This window comes from Euleptes europaea, chromosome 9, assembly GCF_029931775.1.
Source record: "Euleptes europaea isolate rEulEur1 chromosome 9, rEulEur1.hap1, whole genome shotgun sequence".
In the NCBI taxonomy this organism is placed as follows: domain Eukaryota; kingdom Metazoa; phylum Chordata; class Lepidosauria; order Squamata; family Sphaerodactylidae; genus Euleptes; species Euleptes europaea.
Window position 1 is genome coordinate 41,870,531 of NC_079320.1, and position 20,197 is coordinate 41,890,727.

General features: G+C 43.5%; 1 protein-coding gene across 1 annotated transcript in view; it reads right to left on the reverse strand.

Moving 5' to 3' along the window:
• Positions 1–1,535: 1,535 nt before the first annotated feature.
• Positions 1,536–20,197, reverse strand: part of OTUD4 (OTU deubiquitinase 4) — a 32,561-nt gene continuing 13,899 nt past the window's right edge. Inside the window, exons 8-21 of the mRNA XM_056855492.1 lie at positions 18,756–18,810; positions 18,094–18,208; positions 17,924–17,988; positions 15,998–16,098; positions 14,282–14,406; positions 13,123–13,294; positions 11,536–11,692; positions 10,379–10,523; positions 9,140–9,195; positions 8,968–9,045; positions 8,447–8,585; positions 5,932–6,195; positions 3,990–4,030; positions 1,536–2,822 (exon numbers count right to left, since the gene is read on the reverse strand). Of these exons, the coding sequence (XP_056711470.1) occupies positions 1,614–2,822; positions 3,990–4,030; positions 5,932–6,195; positions 8,447–8,585; positions 8,968–9,045; positions 9,140–9,195; positions 10,379–10,523; positions 11,536–11,692; positions 13,123–13,294; positions 14,282–14,406; positions 15,998–16,098; positions 17,924–17,988; positions 18,094–18,208; positions 18,756–18,810 (2,722 nt within the window). The 3' untranslated portion in view covers positions 1,536–1,613. The remainder of the gene's footprint in view (positions 2,823–3,989; positions 4,031–5,931; positions 6,196–8,446; positions 8,586–8,967; positions 9,046–9,139; positions 9,196–10,378; positions 10,524–11,535; positions 11,693–13,122; positions 13,295–14,281; positions 14,407–15,997; positions 16,099–17,923; positions 17,989–18,093; positions 18,209–18,755; positions 18,811–20,197) is intronic.

The following is a 20,197-nucleotide window of genomic DNA, read 5'->3' on the forward strand; positions in this document are numbered from 1 at the left end:
GAAAAGTAAGCTCTGCCAGTCACTGCCTTCACACAAATAAGGGACTTTTAATTTGAATTCTCCCACCATTCACTGGAGAAGGAACCAGGATCCCATAAATAGGACCTGTGAGGCAGCGGGGGCTAGTATGTAGCGGAGGCTTCTCTGTGTATTTTTCCTCTTTTCTCCCATCAGTCAGTCATGGGAGTGTGTGTCCCTATTTCAAAGTTGCAAAGGTGCCCACAGCCTGAAAAACACGGGAATATGGCTGAACTTTTTTTTCACACCTGCAGGTATTTTCAAGGTCAGGCTTTCAGTAACTAGTAATTTTAGCATGAAGTTGTCTTCTGCTCAGCTCTACAGTCAAAAACCTGATATTTCTGGTAGCTGTAAATCGAAAATATGTTCTAGTAGATACAGAAGTCATGCATACAATAAAATGTTATGTCAAAGAACAAACATGTTTTTAATCAGAAGTACACAGCATGCAGCTGAAGATAATTCACAAACATTGTATCATTCAAGTCTTCTGCTCAAAAAGGCTATAGAATCTCTTGGACATGAGTAAAAAGTAACCTTCACCTTTTACACCCATATATACAAATATACACAAAGTCTTACAGAAGGCAGCAATCAGACTGATATTGTAAAACAGGACAGAGGCCTCCCATTCTACAAGACTGCTACTGCTTTTTAAAAAAAAATCAGCAAGGAGTGTTATAAAGTATAACTAGCCTTAACAGTGCATAAAGGAAAGAGACTAAATACTAACTCATCACATAAGCCTTGCTTTAGAAAAAAAGCATCAGGAGTTATTTCATTAATCTTTCCTGTAGCAACTGTTGAGGGATTTGTCAGTGCAAAAGTGTCTTAAACTGTATTGTAACAGGCAAAACTATTTTAGAAATGCACAGCATCTACCCTTCTCTTATAATACATAATTGGCATAGGCACCATTAGGGTCATACCAGTGTTAAGACTGCCTGGAAGAATTCACCACTAAACTGAACTTCTTACCAGTTCTCCACACAGGTATTCTTAATTGCTTTTACTAGTTCAAGAAACACTTTATAAAATTAAAAAATATCCCTATGAATAAAACATCGAAGACACAAGAATAGCTGACCACTGGTACATGGCAATCCACTGAAGCAAAAACACACAACCCCACACATTCAAGTTTCACAAGTTTCGAGATGAAAGGCCTTTGGATTGGAAGCACAAAGACAACAGTCCAGGAGGCTGAGAATTCTTGTAGCATCACACAGCCCCAAGATACAGTATGCTAGGATATACATTCTATTTGGTGCAACATTCTTCATTATAATGTGTCAAAATACTCAATTGCAGGAAGGTTCCACTTTACTCCATCACAAACTCAAATCTTTGGGGGAAGAAAGAGTCCAAAGGTAACACAGGTTCTCTTAACCACAACTGTGAAGAATTTAAACAAAGAAACCAAACATTTTTTTTAAAGTAGTAACACTAAAGGGTTATTTCCCCTTCCGTCTCACTTCATTCCAAAAATACTAGGGTATTCTGGTCCTTAAAGCAAGCAGAAAGCATGTGAGCATTTGGGCATATTTTAGCGCTCTCAGCAGTAGTATCCATGTCGGAAGGACCCCAAATCTCTCTCAAGGGAACTGCTGCCCCCGATGACCATCTCCCGTGTTTGCTCTTCTTCTCTCATTACGATAAGGCCTCCCCCTAGAACTGCGGTGACAGCGATAGCCTTCACCTCTGCTTCTGGTGAATGGCCCCTTCCCCCCTTCCTCATTTCTTGAGTAATAGTATCCCCCCCTCCCAGGGGGGAAGCTCCAATCACTTCTGGGTCTTCGACCTCCTCCGAAAGTTTGATTATAGAATTGCTTTGACCGGCCACTTCTCAGCATATCAGAAACTTCACATTCATCTTCAGAACTCTCTTCCCTCGGCCTTTGTATCTTACTTTCCCCCAAGCTGGTTGTTAAGTTGCTAGTCGCACCAGCTTTATCTGTCTTTTCTTTTGGGCACAGAGAGGTACTCTTAGACACAGTGTTTGGAAGCTGCGCTGCTGGTGCCGACACAGCTTGCCTCTTGCTATCCTCTGTGGAAAGATTCTGGAGTACAGACTTCGTTTGCGTAGCAGGTACGGCAGCAGGAAAAGTCTGCTTCTCCTTAGGCACTGTGGCTGAGTTTATACTGAGACCACCACATTCACCTTGTGCAGTAGCCACAGGGAAGGGAAGATGATGGATGCTGCTTTCGTCCTTGGTCTTCTGAAGAGACTCGACACATCCTGCTGCTGGAGCTGGAGAACCACACTCCTTAGGCAAGTACACAGCAGCTCGTGGGTCCTCAGGAGGCACAGTAACTGGTCTCGCCACAGAATTTTCAACATAGCCCTGAATAGGATACCCATACCAAAGGTGAGGGAAAATGGGTGCAACTGGAACAGGTCCCAAGAATGGACTCTGCCCAAATGGAGGTTGGGGGAACACACTTTTCTGTCCCAACGACTCGTCGTATTCAGTATGAAGTGCTTGTGCTGGATTCTCAGACTCTAGACAGACAAGTCCTTGGTTTTCAGGCACTTGAGTAGTAGGTATGAACAGGGGCACGGGTGGAGGCATGGTTTCGGTGTGCGGACTTTGGCCGTTCATTGTGACTTCACTCTGCATAGGAAAGTGGCCTTCTGTTTGTACATCTCCGTTTCCATTCTGAGTCAAAGGTACCTCTTGCAGCCAAGGATTGTGAGAATACACTGGAACGGGCACCTTCGGATACATTCTACAAGCTGTCAAGCAAGCCTGATGCAGAGGGTACAAATAGGAGTGTGGGGCCCACATGGGACAGCTGTACGCCTGCAAACACAAATGAATAGTTATTACCCTTTGAACAGTATCTAGCTCATGCAATCATAGGAGGCTGCCTTATACCAAGTCAGAGCATCTGGGGCAGTACTGTCTACTCTGACAGGCCTAACCTTAACCCCCTCCATGATCTCCAGCAGAGAAGAGCCTTTCCTGCTAATTAATATCCCCCACCTTTTTTTGACAGCTTAGAGCCAATGTGGTACAATGGTTAGAGTGCTGGACCAGATCTGGGAGACCCAAGTTCAAATCCCCACTCTGCCATGGAACCTTGCCGGGTGTCTTTGGGCAAGTCACACATTCTCAGCCTAACCTACTCTCAGGGTGGTTGTGGGGATAAAATGAAGGAGGGGAGAACAATGCAAGCCGCTTTAGGTCCCCACTGGGGGGAAAAGCAGGGCATCGATAAAATCAAATAAATAGGACTGTGCTACAATGGTTAAGTGTGTCAAAATGGTCCCATTCTATTTGGCATCCATTCCTTTAAAGAGAAGATCATCACCCTCATATCCAGTGGCTAAATTCCTGCTAAATTAAATATCTGGTATGACTCAAATGACACTCTTTCAACTCATACAGATCCATGAGGAAAGGGTGACCATACAAGGGGATTTTATAATTTATAGCCAGCATACATTGCTAACTCAGAAGACAATACACCCATCCACTGGGTATGCTATTGGAGGTACATAGTATACTATATAATCAATCTTCTAATGACATAACAAATTATAACCTAAAATACAAACTAATTGCCTTTCCAACTGTTATGCAATCGCTTTTTTTTTGCCAACAAGTCGCAGCCAACTTAGGGTGACCCTATATGGTTTAAGACGAGATGTTCAGAGGTGGTTTGCTGTTGTCTGCCTCTGCACAGCAACCCTGATCTTCCTCAATGGTCTTCTATCCAAATACTAGCCAGGGCCGAACCTGCTTAGCTTCCGAGATCAGGCTTGCCTGGTTATCCAGGTCAGGGCATGCAATAGCTGCACAGTTAAATTTCTTGAACTGTTCAAGCAGCTTCAACACACAGGCAACCGTACTTGAAATATGTCACGTTCAGGACAGGACAGTGTCAATTTTGCTAAAATTAATATTTTTAAACATTGTATCACGTAATCAAGTTCTGCCATAGCAAGATGAAAACATGGACATTACCTTCACACCAAGATTGAAGAAAAATCTGAGAATGTTTTTATCTAAAAACAAAAAGAAACAATGTTTTCCAATCCCAATGTTAGCTACCACAATTTCACCATTTAGACCAGCTCAGCACCTCTACAATTTTTTCATTCCTATAATCCAATACTACTATCTGATCTAGAAATCAATTTCAGGTTTTAAACACATGTCAGTTACGGAGATGAAACTACTATAGAGAAACATTCAGTACTGGCTATATTGTTGCTTACACACACTTTTTAGGATGATGCCGGGGGGGCAGGGGGGGAGAAGCAGAGTGTGAGTAGATGAGGGCACAGTGTGACAGAGAAAAAGGAACTAAACTCAACAGCAATCTGTCTGCTATTTCAACATTTTTTTCATTCTGGCATTTATACCAATATATACCCCTACCAGCCATGCATTATGGTTCTGGATGATATAGCTTACTGGTCTTTCCTATTGCGTGAATAGCTTCCCAGATGCATATTGTTTCATTCCTAGGGCTTAACTGGTAAGTTATTCAACCCATCCATTGATATGAACACGACAGGACAAATTCTGTGTTTAAGAACTGGTTCCAGTTTGTTACTGCAATAATCTCTCAAACAAAAGCTACTAGTTTTTATTAGAAGAAAAGGTGGTTGTATGAATACATTGGCTTGGATCCAGACTAACATTTTTACAGATGCCAAGAACTAAATGGTATGCGTGTGGGGTTGGCGGGGGGGAAGATGCAGGAAAATTGCGTTCCAGGGTAGCAGTCCACGTCCCTGTGGAAATATTATTCTGGATCCAAGCTATTACACTGATAGAATGCAAGGTATTTACAAAAAGGTGCATTTTTCACCAATGTGCAAAATCTTTAAAAATAACTTTCACCAGTTTAAATCCCTTACTACCTACATATAAGGAGTAAGCGAATAAATAATCAGAATTCATCTCCTGCCTCTCTTCCATGGAACTCAAGGGAGAAAACTTACGACACGCGGGTGGCCGCCCACCTATGCACTGGCCAGACCTAGACATGCTGTGCTTCAGACCATGTATGTCATCGGTGTCGAATTCATTTGCTACAAGGGCCGGATATGACATAAACGTCACTTGGTTGGGCTGGGCCATGCCTCGCCAACCCAGATCAGGATGGGGGATGGCTGGCTTGCGGGCCGGATATGAGCTCTCAAGGGGCTGGATCTGGCCTGTAGGCCATATGTTTGATACCCTTGATGTATGTGATCGGATTAGAACCCCTCAGACTCCCATAAACTCTTCCAGTTAAGAGGAAGTCTACTGAAGAAGAATAAGGGTGTCATTCTGAACACACGCTCTAGGGAGTAAAAATGACTGAACACTGGGTTTTAATTCTAAATAAACAGACACAGATAGTTGTGCTACTAGTCTTTGTATGGTCATAAGGAATTCTTCTGATATAAGAAAAAGACGTTAGATTATTGAATGTAGTACAGGCTCCATTCAGAAGTTACAAATAAACCTGTTTGTGTACAGTGGGCACAAACTTGGTTATATTCCCCCTCCCCCCAGCAACAGTGTAACTGAGGTCTCTCTGGTTTCCAATTTGCCAAGATGCTCAAATACATCCACCTGAGCAAATTTCTCCTCCCCACTAACTGGGATTCTAAACTCTGGTTTAAAAGGTGCCTGTGTTCAGATGTTATGGCAAACGGCTGGAACGTTTCCAAAGCCAAAATACACTCCGCAGGCAAAGGAAGCACCCAGTACGGCAACAAGCAGTGTTCATGAACACAGGTGTGTGATCTCCGAACGAAGCTACAGAAGGTCTGCAACAGAATCATACTTATGAGGGCTCTAGAACAGTTTGTGCTCACTCTGAACCATTGCATACATTTACCTCCCATTGTAACTTAGATTTCAACAAAGAAAATGTTTCCCCTGTGCCATGAGGTGAAACTTCTCTTACCATTCGGAAGATCCTCCGCTGTGCTGCAGAAGGAATAAGGAGGGGTCATGACTCGCTCCCCCTTTTCATTGAGAGGGAATCCAGGGTACAGAGGATCCTGGTACAGATTCAGCGTCTGAGACATCGGCATTAGAGGCTGGCTAACAGCTTGGAGTGGTACTGGAATGCCGGCAACTGGGCTGGATGTTGTCTGAGCAAGAGGGGAATCTAGACCAGTGGCTGAAGATGGCATAACTGATGGGCCAGGTATTTGGGGTGGAACACCTAAGATAAAAAGGAATACACAACATTCACTAAACCTGGGGATGTTAAGGATAAACACTAAGGGAGGAAAGTGATAAAAGGGAAGATGATGATTAAAAGTACTGTTTAAGACAGGAATTACATGATTAATACAGAAGTTACTCATTTTTTCTTTAATACTTATTCCTGAGTGATGTGAACTATCCCCCACTGCTACCCCCTGGGCATATTACCAAGTTCTGTTCTGTCCTTAAAACAGAACATGGACTAGGAAAAGCACCAGAAATTAAGCTACAGCTAAACAGCAGAGATAAAAATCCCACGAAATTAAAGCTTTAAAAAAAGCTTAGAACATACCTTTTCCTGGATCTTAAAGGCTACCAGTGGCTCACCAGCTCTAAGGGAGATCCCTGCTCTGTGGAAGCTGTGGTTCCCAAATGTGTGACCAATGCCACACATTTGCTCAGCGCGCAAAGATTTGGTCTAACTTGCCAGAAGTGACCTTGTCCCAAGAAACTCCCCAAGAGCATCAGAGAGTGCAATAACCAGCAGTTTAGTTTTGTTTGCAGCCTGGAGGACCACCCATTTAGGCTGCCATGACCCACCACCTAAGATCTTCAACCTCTACATCATCAGGATCATCTAATAAAGGCCCACATGGTCAGGCAACAATGGCACGTTTACTCCAAGAACAGCTTTAAGTAGACACTAACCGCTGGCCATTCTTAATTATTTTAAAACTTTCTGAAGAAGTTTAATTTTAATTTCATTAATTCATTTACACACCCCCACCTTTCTCCCCAATGAGGACCCAAAGTGGCTTTACATAATTCTCCTCTCTTCCATTTTATCCTCACATCAACCCTGTTACTAGCCCAAGGTTACCCAATGAGCTTCCATGGCATGAGTGGGGATTCACACCTGGGTCTTCCAGATACTAGTCCAACACTCTTAACCACTACAACACACTGGTTCTCACGGGGGGGAGGTGACTTAAAATAAATTCTTACTCATTAAGCGTTAAATGCCATATCTAATTAGACGCTGGGTGCTGCTGAGGATCAGACACCCATAAAACGACCTAGGATCAGATGGGTAAAGAGACCCCAAAATAAATCTGCAAGATTATAAGGTGAGAGACCTGAAGGAGCAGCACCTTGAGAATCCCAGAAGAACAATGAAAGAGCAAACAGAACGTTTGGTCTTTCATTGTTCTTCTGGGATTCTCAAGGTGCTGCTCCTGGGGCATCAGCACTTGAGCTAGTTTGGCAGCCATGGAGATATGTTGCTGGTTGAACATCACCATCCCTAGTCTACTTTATATGCAGCTCTTTCATCTCTTGGGAGGCCCTCAAAAAGAACCAAAGTGATGGATAACAGTCTGGCTAGAGAAGAAGGAAAGAACACCACAACCATGAAGTGCTCAGAACTGAGTGATTGAAATTAACTGAGTCTGTGTCCTCTCATTGTGTTCGAGGACAGGAAAAGGAGGGGCTGTACTTACACTCCTTTGGGCCACACTAGCAGCAACTGCCTGACTTGAGTTTTGCAGCGTCACTATGCCTGACTTAAGGCTCGGTCTGGAGACTGGAACACCTACTTTGAGCATAGTGCCCTGAATATGTAATGTATAATACAGAGTTTCTCAAATTGGGGTCTCGGGACCCCAGGAAGGGGGGGGGGGTCAGCAAGACCTTTTCAAGGACCAAGGGGGACCCCCTCTAGCTAACACAAAGACAGAGCCCTCATGGGTTTTTAAAAACGGGGGGCAGGGATTGTCTGCCTAAGGGGAAGGGGTCGGAATCGGCTTCCCCCTTTCAGGAAGACAGCTCTTCAAGTTTGTAGTTTTCATATCATCTCAAAGTGCCAGCCAGAAAACTACTATATGTTTGTTAAATTTATAACCCTCCCCAACCAAAGTCAGGCTCGGGGTAGCTGAATGGTTGGCTGGGTTCTAGGAGCTCAGGCCTAAGAACTCCAGGAGCTGAGAATATGAGCACGGATTATAGGAAGCACAGGGTAAAAGCCGATTACAAAACCAGATGACATTGGGTTCCCTCAATGTCTATTGGACCAAAAATTTAGGAAGTCTCTATAGCAGATGCACTTCCTACGAAGGCCTCTCACATTCAACCTGGTCTGCAACAGCTGTGTCCCAAACATTCCACTATATTATCAGTAACTTTCAAACCAGATCTATGAAAGCAATTCTAAACAAAATGCAATATTATTAGTCATTATTTTTCAACTGGAAAGGCATTTATTTGCCAACCTGTTGGCCCATAGGTTGGTGGCTCACTTGCCCAAGATGGCACAATGGTTGGTACAGAAGGCACTGCAGGAGCCAAATGCACCTCAGGAAAAACCGGAGATGGACTGTGGCTGACACTTGGTAAGAGTTCTGGCAATTTCTGTAAAACAAAAGAAGAATATACCCCATGACATTCAGTATTTTCAAAATTAAATGTTCATAGAAGAAGGATTCTCTACACTCATATCTATGCCTCTTCCTGATCCAGAAAAGTCAGTCTTTAAATCAAGACACCCACTCTGATGAAGGGCATATCTGGCTCAGGTTGTATTCACTGGGGTCATGGAAACATCCCACCACCCAATGAACCATAACCACTAAAACATCTGAATGAAGGAAGTTTGAAGTAACAAGGGGTGGCCGTGGGTTTCTGGCACCCTAGGCCAACTGAACTAGATGGCGCAGGCTAGCCCAATCTCATTGTATCCCAGAAGCAGGGTTCACTAAAAAGGACTACAAACATTTAAGAATGTATTTCTTACTTGTTCAACAGGCGGCGATTGTGTATCTCCATGACTTGAGGGAGGTGATGCTGCTGGATCGGAGTAATCTTCCCTATTCTACGAGTTACAAAATGGACAGTCAGAGCTGCTTTTTTATCATTCTTGCAAAAGAGAAAAGTTTGGGGAGTACCCAACACTTCTTAACATTTACCTCAGGCATTCCTGGCTGAAGCTTCAGATCTTCAGGGATCTGAGTCAGATGCAAGTCTGCAATAGCAAAATAAAGCACTATTAATAGAGACTCCAGAAAATCTGTTCAAGTCTTGATACCATAATTTTTCATCGAGAATGGTTCTCAGCTACTTTTCTGGAGACTGCCCAGATGTTTTACATTCCTAGCACAATTTTATCCTGCCTTTTCCTAAGGAGCTCAGAGTGGCGTACAGCCCCCCACCCACCCCCGCATTCCCTTCTCACAACAACCCCAACGCAATGAGACTGGCCCAAGGTCACCCAATGAGGTTCAATGCATTTGCATTTCATTTCTGCATTTATTTATTTAAATCCTGTTTTCTGCCCAGTTGAGACTTGAAGTGGCTTAGAATATAATTCCCCCCTTCCTCCATTCTCCCACAACAACGCTGTGAGGTAGGTCAGGCCCAAGATCAACCAACGAGCTTCCATGGTAGAAGTCGACTTTAGAACCAAAGTCTCCCAGGATCCTAGTCCAACACTTCATCCCACGGGTGTCAAACTCATTTGTTACAAGGGCCAGATATTTTTTCTTATTTATTATTTCCATTTATTACCCCACTCTCCCCGGCCAAAGCTGGGCTCATAGCGGCTTACAAAATATAAAAGTCCTATTAAATAAATAAAAGCATTAAAATGTTTTAAAATAGCCCTATAAAATCATATAAACATTATATTAAATTATCTAAGTGCCTCTAGAGTACAAGTTGTAACACACACAAACTTCAGCTAAGCAAGCAGGTGGAAAATACCAGATTGAATTAAAAAGGTATTACCGCAATGGGGAGGTTAGGGAGGCCAGCATTTATATATAGGAACTGTAGCTGGCCTCAACATAACATAAATGTCACTTAGTCAGGCCAGGGCATGCCTCGCCAGCCTAGATTGGTAGCAGGGGTGGTGATGGTAGCTGGCTCACGGGCAGGATAAGAACTCCCAAAGGGCCAGACTTGATCCCCAGGCCATATGTTTGACACCCTGCTCTATCCACTCTGCCATGCTGGCTCTCCATGCTCTGCTGAGTAGGAACTTCAACCCAGACCTCTTCAGTCCTAGTATGACACTACACTAACATTAGCTCACCCAAATATTCTCAAATTGCACAGCTTTATTGTTTTGCAAAGTACCGAAGGCCTCAAACTTAGAACACTACTTCTCAAACAACATGGTGGGGGAGGGGGCGATCCAGTTCGGATACCTTTTTCTTCTTTTGCTCCTACTTTGTCTCTTCTCTCTTCCTTTTCTTCTTTCAGATGGTTGGCTTTTCTCTCATTAGGAACCAAATGTTTTCTCCGTCCACGATTACCAGTGGTCTGAGTGGATACCTGAGACACTGATGGATTCTGAAAGAATTGAGGGTGTTTTTTGTTGTTGTTAAACTTGAAAATTGATGTAGCTAGTATTTTACATGAAACCATAGTCATTAAAGTACCACCATCTGAAATGGCTTGGGATTCGGCATTCTACTGCTGGGATGATGATGCTATCAATTGTCATGGCTAAAACACATGCCAATCCTCCACAGAAATTTTGAAGAAAAAGGAACAGTCCTGTTTTACATTTGTTCAGAAATTGGCCCGCTGAATCCTATGGGACTTCCAAGTAGTCTTAAGTACCAATTCTGTTTCCACTTAGAGCATAAATTAAAATACAAAGCAAGGTTTGGGTGTTAACCCATGGGCAGTGTCATTTCCTGCTGTAAGGCCTTAACAGCTCTTTTATGACTTAAAAATAAATATACATGTCAAAGAGCCTTCAAAACAAAAGAGAAAAATCCACCTGCACTGTATCTACAAGTCAAGGTTTGATTTTGATAATCAGAACGTTTCAGAAACATCACATTTCTGCACACCATATATTCTACAAAACTCACAAAATTACAACCCTTTTAAAGTTTGGTACAGAAAGCTATAGGAGCCCCGTGGCGCAGAGTGGTAAGCTGCAGTACTGCAGTCCAAGCTCTGCTCACGACCTGAGTTCAATCCTGACGGAAGTCAGTTTCAGGTAGCTGGCTCAAGGTTGACTCAGCCTTCCATCCTTCCGAGGTCGTCAAAATGAGTACCCGGCTTGCTGGGGGTAAAGAGAAGATGACTGGGGAAGGCATTGGCAAACCACCCCGTAATGTGATGTCACTCCATGGGTCAGGAATGATCCGGTGCTTGCACAGGGGACCTTTACCTTTACAGAAAGCTATTTTGTTAGCTAGAGTTGTTCATACTGTACAAAACTGCCCTTTAACAATACAGATAATGTTTTAGTAATGAGAAAATAAGCTGCAGTGAAGCAGGCGTCCATTTCATTAGAAGGAAAAAAGTGGTGCATTCTAAAAAAGCATTCTCTGTTCAATATACATACAGAAAGAGCAGGAAAGGCTTCTTCATCCTGCAGCTGAAGCTCACAAGGGGAACATGTTTCTTCTACAGTCTGCTTCTCTTTGTGTTCCTCCGGAGAAAGGCTAAAATAATCTCTACTGGCAGAGTCCAAATCATTCACTCTCTCACGGTCCATCTTTCTACAAAGAAAAATAGTTTTCAGCCACTGAATCTGTGAAAGGCACCTTTAACTAGCTTGAGTTGTAATAATCCCCTCAAAAATTGTAATTTAAAATTCTTTTTGTAAATTAGTTTTTAGAACATAAAGCTAAAGAACTGTGGAACATTGACACCACATCCACGTGGTTAGGAAATATAATTTACCGTATATACCCGTGTATAAGCCGACCCGCGTATAAGCCGAGGTGCCTAATTTCTCCCCAAAAATGGGGAAAAATTAGGCACCCGCGTATAAGCCGAGGGTCGGCTTATAACTCCTCCCCCCCCCCGCAGGCTTACCGAGCGGGCAGGCGGCGGCGGCGGGGGGGGGCCGCGGGGGCGGCGGCGAGGCCTGCCTGCTCCCAGGCAGGCCCCGCTAGCCGCTCCCAGGCCGCAGGAAGGCGAGCGGGAAGGCGAGCGGGGAGGCGGGTGGCGGCGGCGGCGAGGCCTGCCTGGGAGCAGGCAGGCCCCGCTGGCCACTCCCAGGCGAGTGGGCCGGCGGCGGGGGGGGCGGCGGGGGGTGTGGGGGGGCAGCCGCGAGGCCTACCTGCTCCCAGGCAGGCCCCGCTGGTCGCTCCCAGGCCACGCGGAGCGACCCGGCCGGCAGCGAAGGATGGCTGCAGTGGTAAGTTTCCCTCTTCCCTCCTCCCCTCCCCTACCGTATTGACCCGCGTATAAGCCGAGTTGGCTTTTTTCAGCCCTTTTTTTGGGCTGAAAAACTCGGCTTATACGCGAGTATATACGGTACTTTCTCACATGTGTGTGAGTGTGTGTGTAAAATGCCGTCAAGTCGCAGCCGACTTATGGCGACCCCTTTTTGGGGGGTTTTCATGGCAAGAGACTAACGGGTGGTTTGCCAGTGCCTTCCTCTGCACAGCAACCCTGGTATTCCTTGGTGGTCTCCCATCCAAATACTAACCAGGGCTGACCCTGCTTAGCTTCTGAGATCTGACGAGATCAGGCTAGCCTGGGTCATCCAGGTCAGGGCACTTTCTCACATAGTCACATTTATTTACTTTCTCCCCAATGAGGACCTAATGTGGTTGATTGCATTAGCACACAAGATAACCACCAACTCTTTATCGCTGTAGCTTCACCTACAAATTTAGACAAGCATTATGTTTGCCTGAATTTACCACCCCTAGCTAAAACTCCAGTACGTTTAAAAAGTAACAGCTTTAACTGTTTGCCCAGCTATGTTCAGACTTCTGCTGAAACTAAACAGCATATCCAGTACTCAAGGGCAATCCACAAATTACCCCTACAATTAATAAGTCCCTATAATTTACCACAAATAGAAAAGCTAGCTTTCTGGTACACCTCCCCAGTATTTCAAAATACTAATGATAATTCAAAAGACACAACCCATAACCTATGAAGGGCTGTTCCTGAAATGACACACTGGATTCACCTGGCAACCTGCGAGAGACTTCTGCCTAGAGTTTTGTGCTCAGGAGAGGTTTGTTGAGAGCACAGGCCAGGGTAAGACACGGGATGCTCCCTTGATCCTTGCAGTCGAGGAGGCCGTGCTGATGGAGTTTTTATCAGCTTGTTGGAAATCTTTGACCCTCGGCCATCTGCATCTGTAACACACATTTCCCTCATTTAGTACAGGCAGGTTAATGACTAAGGGGGTTAACGGCTAAGGGGCACATGCCAAATGTTTATAAAATTAAGCATGAGATGGACAAAGTGGCTAGAATTTTTTTTTCCTCCCACTGACCATAATGCTAGAACTTGGGGGATCCAGTGAAGCTGACAGGCAGTAGATTCACAACACACAAAAAGAAATGCTACAAGTGAATGAAAGTGTGGAATTCACTCCCAGTGGGTGTGTGTTAAGTGCCGTCAAGTCGCTTCCGACTCATGGCGACCCTATGAATGAAAGTCCTCCAAAATGTCCTATCTTTGACAGCCTTGCTCAGATCTTGTAAATTGAAGGCAGTGACTTCCTTTATTGAGTCAATCCATCTCTTGTTGGGTCTTCCTCTTTTCCTGCTGCCCTCAACGTTTCCTAGCATGACTGTCTTTTCCAGTGACTCTTGTCGTCTCATGACGTGACCAAAATACGATAGCCTCAGTTTAGTCATTTTAGCTTCTAGGGTCAGTTCAGGCTTGATTTGATCTATAACCCACTGATTTGTTTTTTTTTTGGCAGTCCACGGAATCCATAACACTCTCCTCCAACACCACATTTCAAAGGAATCTATTTTCTTCCTATCAGCTTTCTTCACTATACCCAGTGGATATAGTGATGGCCATAAGAATAGCTAGCTTTAAAAGAGGGTTCTACAGATTTGTGGAGGATAGGTTTGTCAATGGCTACTAGCCGTGGGGGCTAAGAGGAACCTCCACATAAAAGGCAGCAAACTCCTGAATACCAGTGCTAGGGGGCAACATCAGGGGCAGGCCTTTACGCCTGTTTGTTGGCCTTCCAAGAGAACTGGTATAATGCTGTGTGAAACAGGATGCTGAACTAGGTAGACTACTGGTCTGATCCGGCAGGGCTCTTCTTCTTTTCTTCTGCCTGGCATTAGATAGGCACAGTTTTTAAAAAGAAGGAATCTTACCAGTCTGAACAATTTGCCCATGCGATGAAGTGAGCTTTTTCATCTTCTTTCCTGACACAGTGTTCCAGGTTTCCACAGGGGAAGGCTGTGGAAGTGGTTTGAGGTTCTTTAGCAGAACAGAATGCCTGTAAGGAAGAAAACATCACAGAATCCATCAAAGCTCCAAGTCACAACTAACACGTCATGTCATAAGAACTGCCTAAGTTACTAGTCTTGATCCAATGAATATCTTCCACCAGTAGAACAGGGCGTTTTTAATACTGATTATGTCTTTATAGCATTCAAGAATGTAATTCTGTGAGCTCACACACCAAGCAAATCCTCCCATCACTACATACAAAATAACCAGCAGGCATGAATTCAAAATCAACAGTTCTCCAGCACCTTTAAAATTATAGCTAAGTGCTGCAAAATTCTGGAGCATTTCAGAGATCTATTAGCGCCTCTCTTTCCTTTCAAAGACCAGTTCCAGCTAGCCAGCCATAACACCGCACAGACAGTAGCTGTGCATTAGCAGAGTTATTACGGAATCACTGTGAATACAACAATAGCTCCAACACCTTAAACAATAAATGTAAAAACCCACACACATATTAGAAAGCATATCATACTAAGAAATAGTCCTAAGATCATCACATGCATTATTTTTTTGGAATAAAAATTTAGGAGCAAAAACATCCAAGGTTATTTTAAATACAAACCCTGGCTCCTTTGGAAGCACCTGCCTTTCTAGCATCGCCGGTTCCTGGCTTTAGCCAAATCCAAAACCCTCAAGCTCAGCTCTGGGCCATTTCAAGCAATCATCCTTCTCTGAAGTGGGCAATAAAGTTTTACCCCCACCCACCCAAGACAACATTTCACCCTCCTCCTGCCCAGTGGTTGCAAAGACGGCACTCCTTCCCAAAATAACAAACAATTTCTAGCACTGACTGCACACAACCCATAGCGTATTACAATTTCTCAGCAACTGCTGGTTTGCATATAAATGATGTCCCTGCAGTAGATTCCCTGAGCACTGATGTAAGTGCACCAATGTTTCTCCCCAGCACATTTTCATACTTACAGTTAAAAACCACACACATAAATACACACACCTGATTGTCATAGTAACATAGCACCAGTTGGTGGCTTGCTTCCAAGAGTTTCACAAAGAATTAAAAGTAAATACAATCTAAAGCAGGGGTGGGGAACCTTTTTTCTGCCAAGGGCCATTTGGATATTTATAATATCATTCATGGGCCGTACAAAATTATCAACTTAAAAATTAGCCTGCTATATTTGGTCAAACATTTAGCCAAGAGGCACGACCGGAGACGGCTCTGAGTGTCTGCCACATAGAGCGACTCGCTTTTGAGCTCTGGTGTCCCCAGCTGGGCCCAAGAGATTCAGGCAGGGCAGCATCCTTCTGAGCTAGAGATCTACCAGGACCCATGAAGGGCCAGACCAAATGATTTCGAGGGCCTTATACGGCCCCCGGGCCTGACGTTCCCCACCTCTGATCTAAAGCTAGCCAGGAGTATTCATTAGCTCCTCTTGATGGAAACCAGGCAAAACACAAAGCCTGCAGAACCCCTGCACCTTTTATAGCATTCTATGCAAGAAGACTAGCACTAAGATGTCAACCACAAGTTAGCTTAAAAAACAAAAACACATCTACAACATTTGACTGCATGAAAATGTTACTACTGCTAACTCGGTATTTGAACACTCACGTACCTGGCACCAAGCTCTTCCACAAAGACAACCACTGGTCCATTTGCAGACTGGACTTCTTGGATGTGAGCATTATAAAACTTGCCATTGTGGTCTAAACGCACCTATGGAGAAAGAAAGAGAAAGTATGCCTTTAAATAGAAATGGGAATTCTCTACAGTGATACCCATATGACCTCCCATCCTCATGTTCCTCCCTGGAAACCATGAAGAAATATATTCCCATCTATTAAGAACCCATAAACAGCTTCATATTAATCCCCAACATCCCTCTCAGATCTATCTGCATGCTTAGTACCCAACACATCACATGTACTATCGAAAAGGGCAAACACTGCCAGTTCTGCTGATCCAGAAGCAAAGGACACGCAGAGTTGAAGAACACAATGCATAGTTAAATTGTGGCACTCCCTGCCCCAGGATGTGGTGATGGCTGCCAACTCGGAAGCCTTTAAGGGGGGAGTGGACATGTTAATGGAGGGTAGGGCTACTGATGGCTACTAGTAAAATTGAATACTAGTCATGATGCATACCTATTCTCTCTCCAGGATCAGAGGAGTATGCCTATTATATTAGGTGCTGTGGAACACAGGCGGGATAATGCTGCTGCCGTCGTCCTGTTTGTGGGCTTCCTAGAGGCACCTGGTTGGCCACTGTGTGAACAGACTGTTGGACTTGATGGGCCTTGGTCTGATCCAGCATGGCTGTTCTTATGTTCTTAACAACTAGAACCTCCATACCCAATTCCACCAGCCTGATTAAGGACCAACCACTATTCAGAAATGCTGACAAGCACAAAAAAACATCACTACAATAGGATAGTGATATATTTAAAAGAATTAAGCTCTGATTATTGTATCCCACATTTATTAAATGTGGCAAAACATAACCCTCCCCAAACAGCATTTCTTATGCTACTCAAACTTCTAATCTCTATGGAAATAAATTCCAGGGGGGTAGCCATGTTAGTCGGTTGCAAGAAAATAAAACAGAAAACCAGTGGCACCCCAAAGACTAACAAAATTCATTTCAGCAGTTGTAGGAAGTCAGAGCTCAGTTCACAGAGCTCACATGCCGATTACACATCCAAAGGAGACATATTAATGTAACAAGCAACAAAAAGATGGGAGCAGACAGTGTTACAAAAAGAGGCCAGAACCACCAAAGAGAATTTGCACTATTCACAGTGGGCAAGGTCCAACCCCAACAGTGGAAAAATCAGCAGAGTAAGATAAAGAAAAAAAATCAGATGTAAGACAGTTTAAGACACGATAAGCAGAACTAATTGAATTGCCACCCATAAAGGGTGGGTGATGCAGAGTTATCAGCACCAAAACATGGAGCAATACATAAATGTACCCAGAGGTCAGACAAGGTTTCACTGAATGGCATGCTTTTCAAGAAACCCAAAAGTTTTGCTTTTCATGTTTCAAGCTGTGTTTTGAACATTAAAGGTTGCTGGGGGTGGAGAACCATGCGCTAGATTTTTCACCACTCCACTTTTAACAAATTATTCCAGCTACTCCCAAAAACGGAGTGAATTCTAACGTTTAAAGTTTCTGTGAACAAACCTTGTAGGTAAGGATTTCAGGGATGTTCACCTACATCCTGCTCCAAAAAGCTGGCGAGGAAGAGTGAGGTAGAATCAGAGAGCCAGGAGTAGTAAGAACAAGAGAGGAAGGATGAAGTAAAAATAGGACTGCCACCTTTTCTTCCTGGAGAGGTTCTGTGACTTGGATTTGAGCATGTTCTCCCACCACCACGTCTTCATGCCCCTATTGATCTTCTGCCTGTTTGTGCCACCTCTTAAAGGCACAGCACTTGTATCCAGGAAAAGGTGGCAACCCCAAGTGAAAGAGTGTGGCAGCGTGGGTGAGAGAAGAAAGGCAAAGTAGGAAGTGGAATGACAACTTGCTCAATAAGCACCTACTTTACATTTATCTCCAACTGAATACTGCATGCCAGCAGCAATAGAAAAATCTCGCTTTTGCTGATCTGCAAGCACAAATAAAATGTGTGATATACCATTTGGTAGATGCAAGAAAAAATGCTTCATTCCCACTCCCCACCAGGGTTCTCCTCTCAAAGACTAGACTTTACCTCGTTTTGATCGTTGCCAGTTGGCATATTCAGTATTGTGGTAAACTGATGGATTGAGTGACTGAAGAACTTTTGTAGACAAGGAGATGGAGGCAGGTTTTTCATTTTTGGGACTCTGTTGTGCAAAAAAAGAATATTCAGAGCAACAGGTCACAACAACATTGCATGGATGTGAACGAATTAAACAGGACTGAGAACATTGTCGGCGGCATCAATTTTTAAATCAACACCACACATGCAAGCATCTACGTATAAATAACATTTTATAATATTACTAGACAATATCTCTCATGACAGTTAGTCAAAAGCAACAGCCAGATGTACTTATTTTGTTCCATCCCTGGTTAGCATAACAAGCATGCCAACTGAACAGAACACAATGAATCACTGCTTAACAACCAAAATGATTTGTTTCCCTTTTCTGATGATGTTTAATAGTTTGACTAAAGGAGCAAACCATTTTCTCCTCAAAAGGCATATACAACAGTGCAAGAAAACCAGGCAATCTTACATCCCACCAAAATCTTACAATTCAGTGAGATGCAAATAATGTCTGGTTCATATCTTGAAGCTTTAACTCACAAGGGCTTCTAAGTAAATATGCTAGCATCCTTCCAGGCAAGAAACAGAGATAGAGAACTTTGCACTATTAACGCAAATACCTTCTTGACCAGAGAGTTCAATCCATTCATATCAGTAGTTGTAGCCATTTTGCTTCTGTGAAAAGTAGAATAGGACAGAAGAAAATTCTGAGACAGGTAGGATCACTTTTATGGCGCTCTCCAGTTATCATTCTCCATTTTAACCTTACATTGATCAGTGAAATGTGGCAAATGTTAAGTACTCTCATTAAACTGTTTCCTTCTAAATTGACTTAATGACTCCCCTTGAAAGTCAGAACTTGCGGGGGAGGGGGGAGTAATTAAATCAAGTTAAAAAGAAACAATGCAATGGGAGTACTTGCATTTAAGACAATCAGACACATCAACTTCAGCAGCACTCAGGTATCTACAATCCAGTCGAGTTGGTTTGACTCAGTTGTAGATCAGACTGTTAAAATCTATCAACCCCCACCATCCATAGTTCACCCATCCTTTTAATACCTGAAATTAGAAACATCTGAAATTAGAAAAGCCATTGTCATTTACACCATCTACCTTAAATAAATCAAGCCTGAACTGACCCTATAAGCTAAAATTACTAAACTGAGGCTATTGTACTTTGGTCACATTGTGTGTGTGTGTGTGTTAAGTGCCGTCAAGTCGCTTCCGACTCATGGCGACCCTATGAATGAAAGTCCTCCAAAATGTCCTATCTTTGACAGCCTTGCTCAGATCTTGCAAATTGAGGGCTGTGGCTTCCTTTATTGGTCACATTATGAAAAGGCAAGAGTCACTGGAAAAGACAATAATGCTAGGAAAAGTTGAAGGCAGCAGGAAAAGAGGAAACCCAACAAGAGATGGATTGACTCTGTAAAAGGAAGCCACAGCCCTCAATTTGCAAGTTCTGAGTTAAGAATAGGACACTTTGGAGGACATTGATTCATAGGGTCACCATGAGTCGGAAACGACTTGACAGCACTTAACACACACATGCAAACACCTTAAATAAAGACAATGATGGAAAAGTTACCAAAGACAATGATTGAAAGGAAACAAGAAATCCTTCAACTCCTTAGCAAAACATGCTTGGAGGAGTTACAGGTGAGGATGTAATTTTGTTATCAAATTTACTCACAAGGTCCCTATTCTGTGAACACTTCTGACTGCACTCCTCTGCACTTGCTTGACAGTAAGTCCAAGTGACCTCAAATGGCTTTGCTTTGGAGTAAACTTGCACAAGAAGAGATCTAGGGCTATTTTAACTACTGCATCGCAATTAATGGTTTCCAGCTTAACAGCTAAAGCAGTACCTTGTGTTTTGGGGTGGAGGAGGCAACCACTTGTATCTCATGTGCCATTCAAAATCCCGTTTCACTGAAGCACTTGGAAAAAAATGAGGCACATTGCCATAAACTAAGATGGTCTCCTGCCACTCAAACAGGTCCTAGGAAGGACGCACCAGCACAGCAACAGGAGCAAGGACCGATTTTGTCAGATCCTGT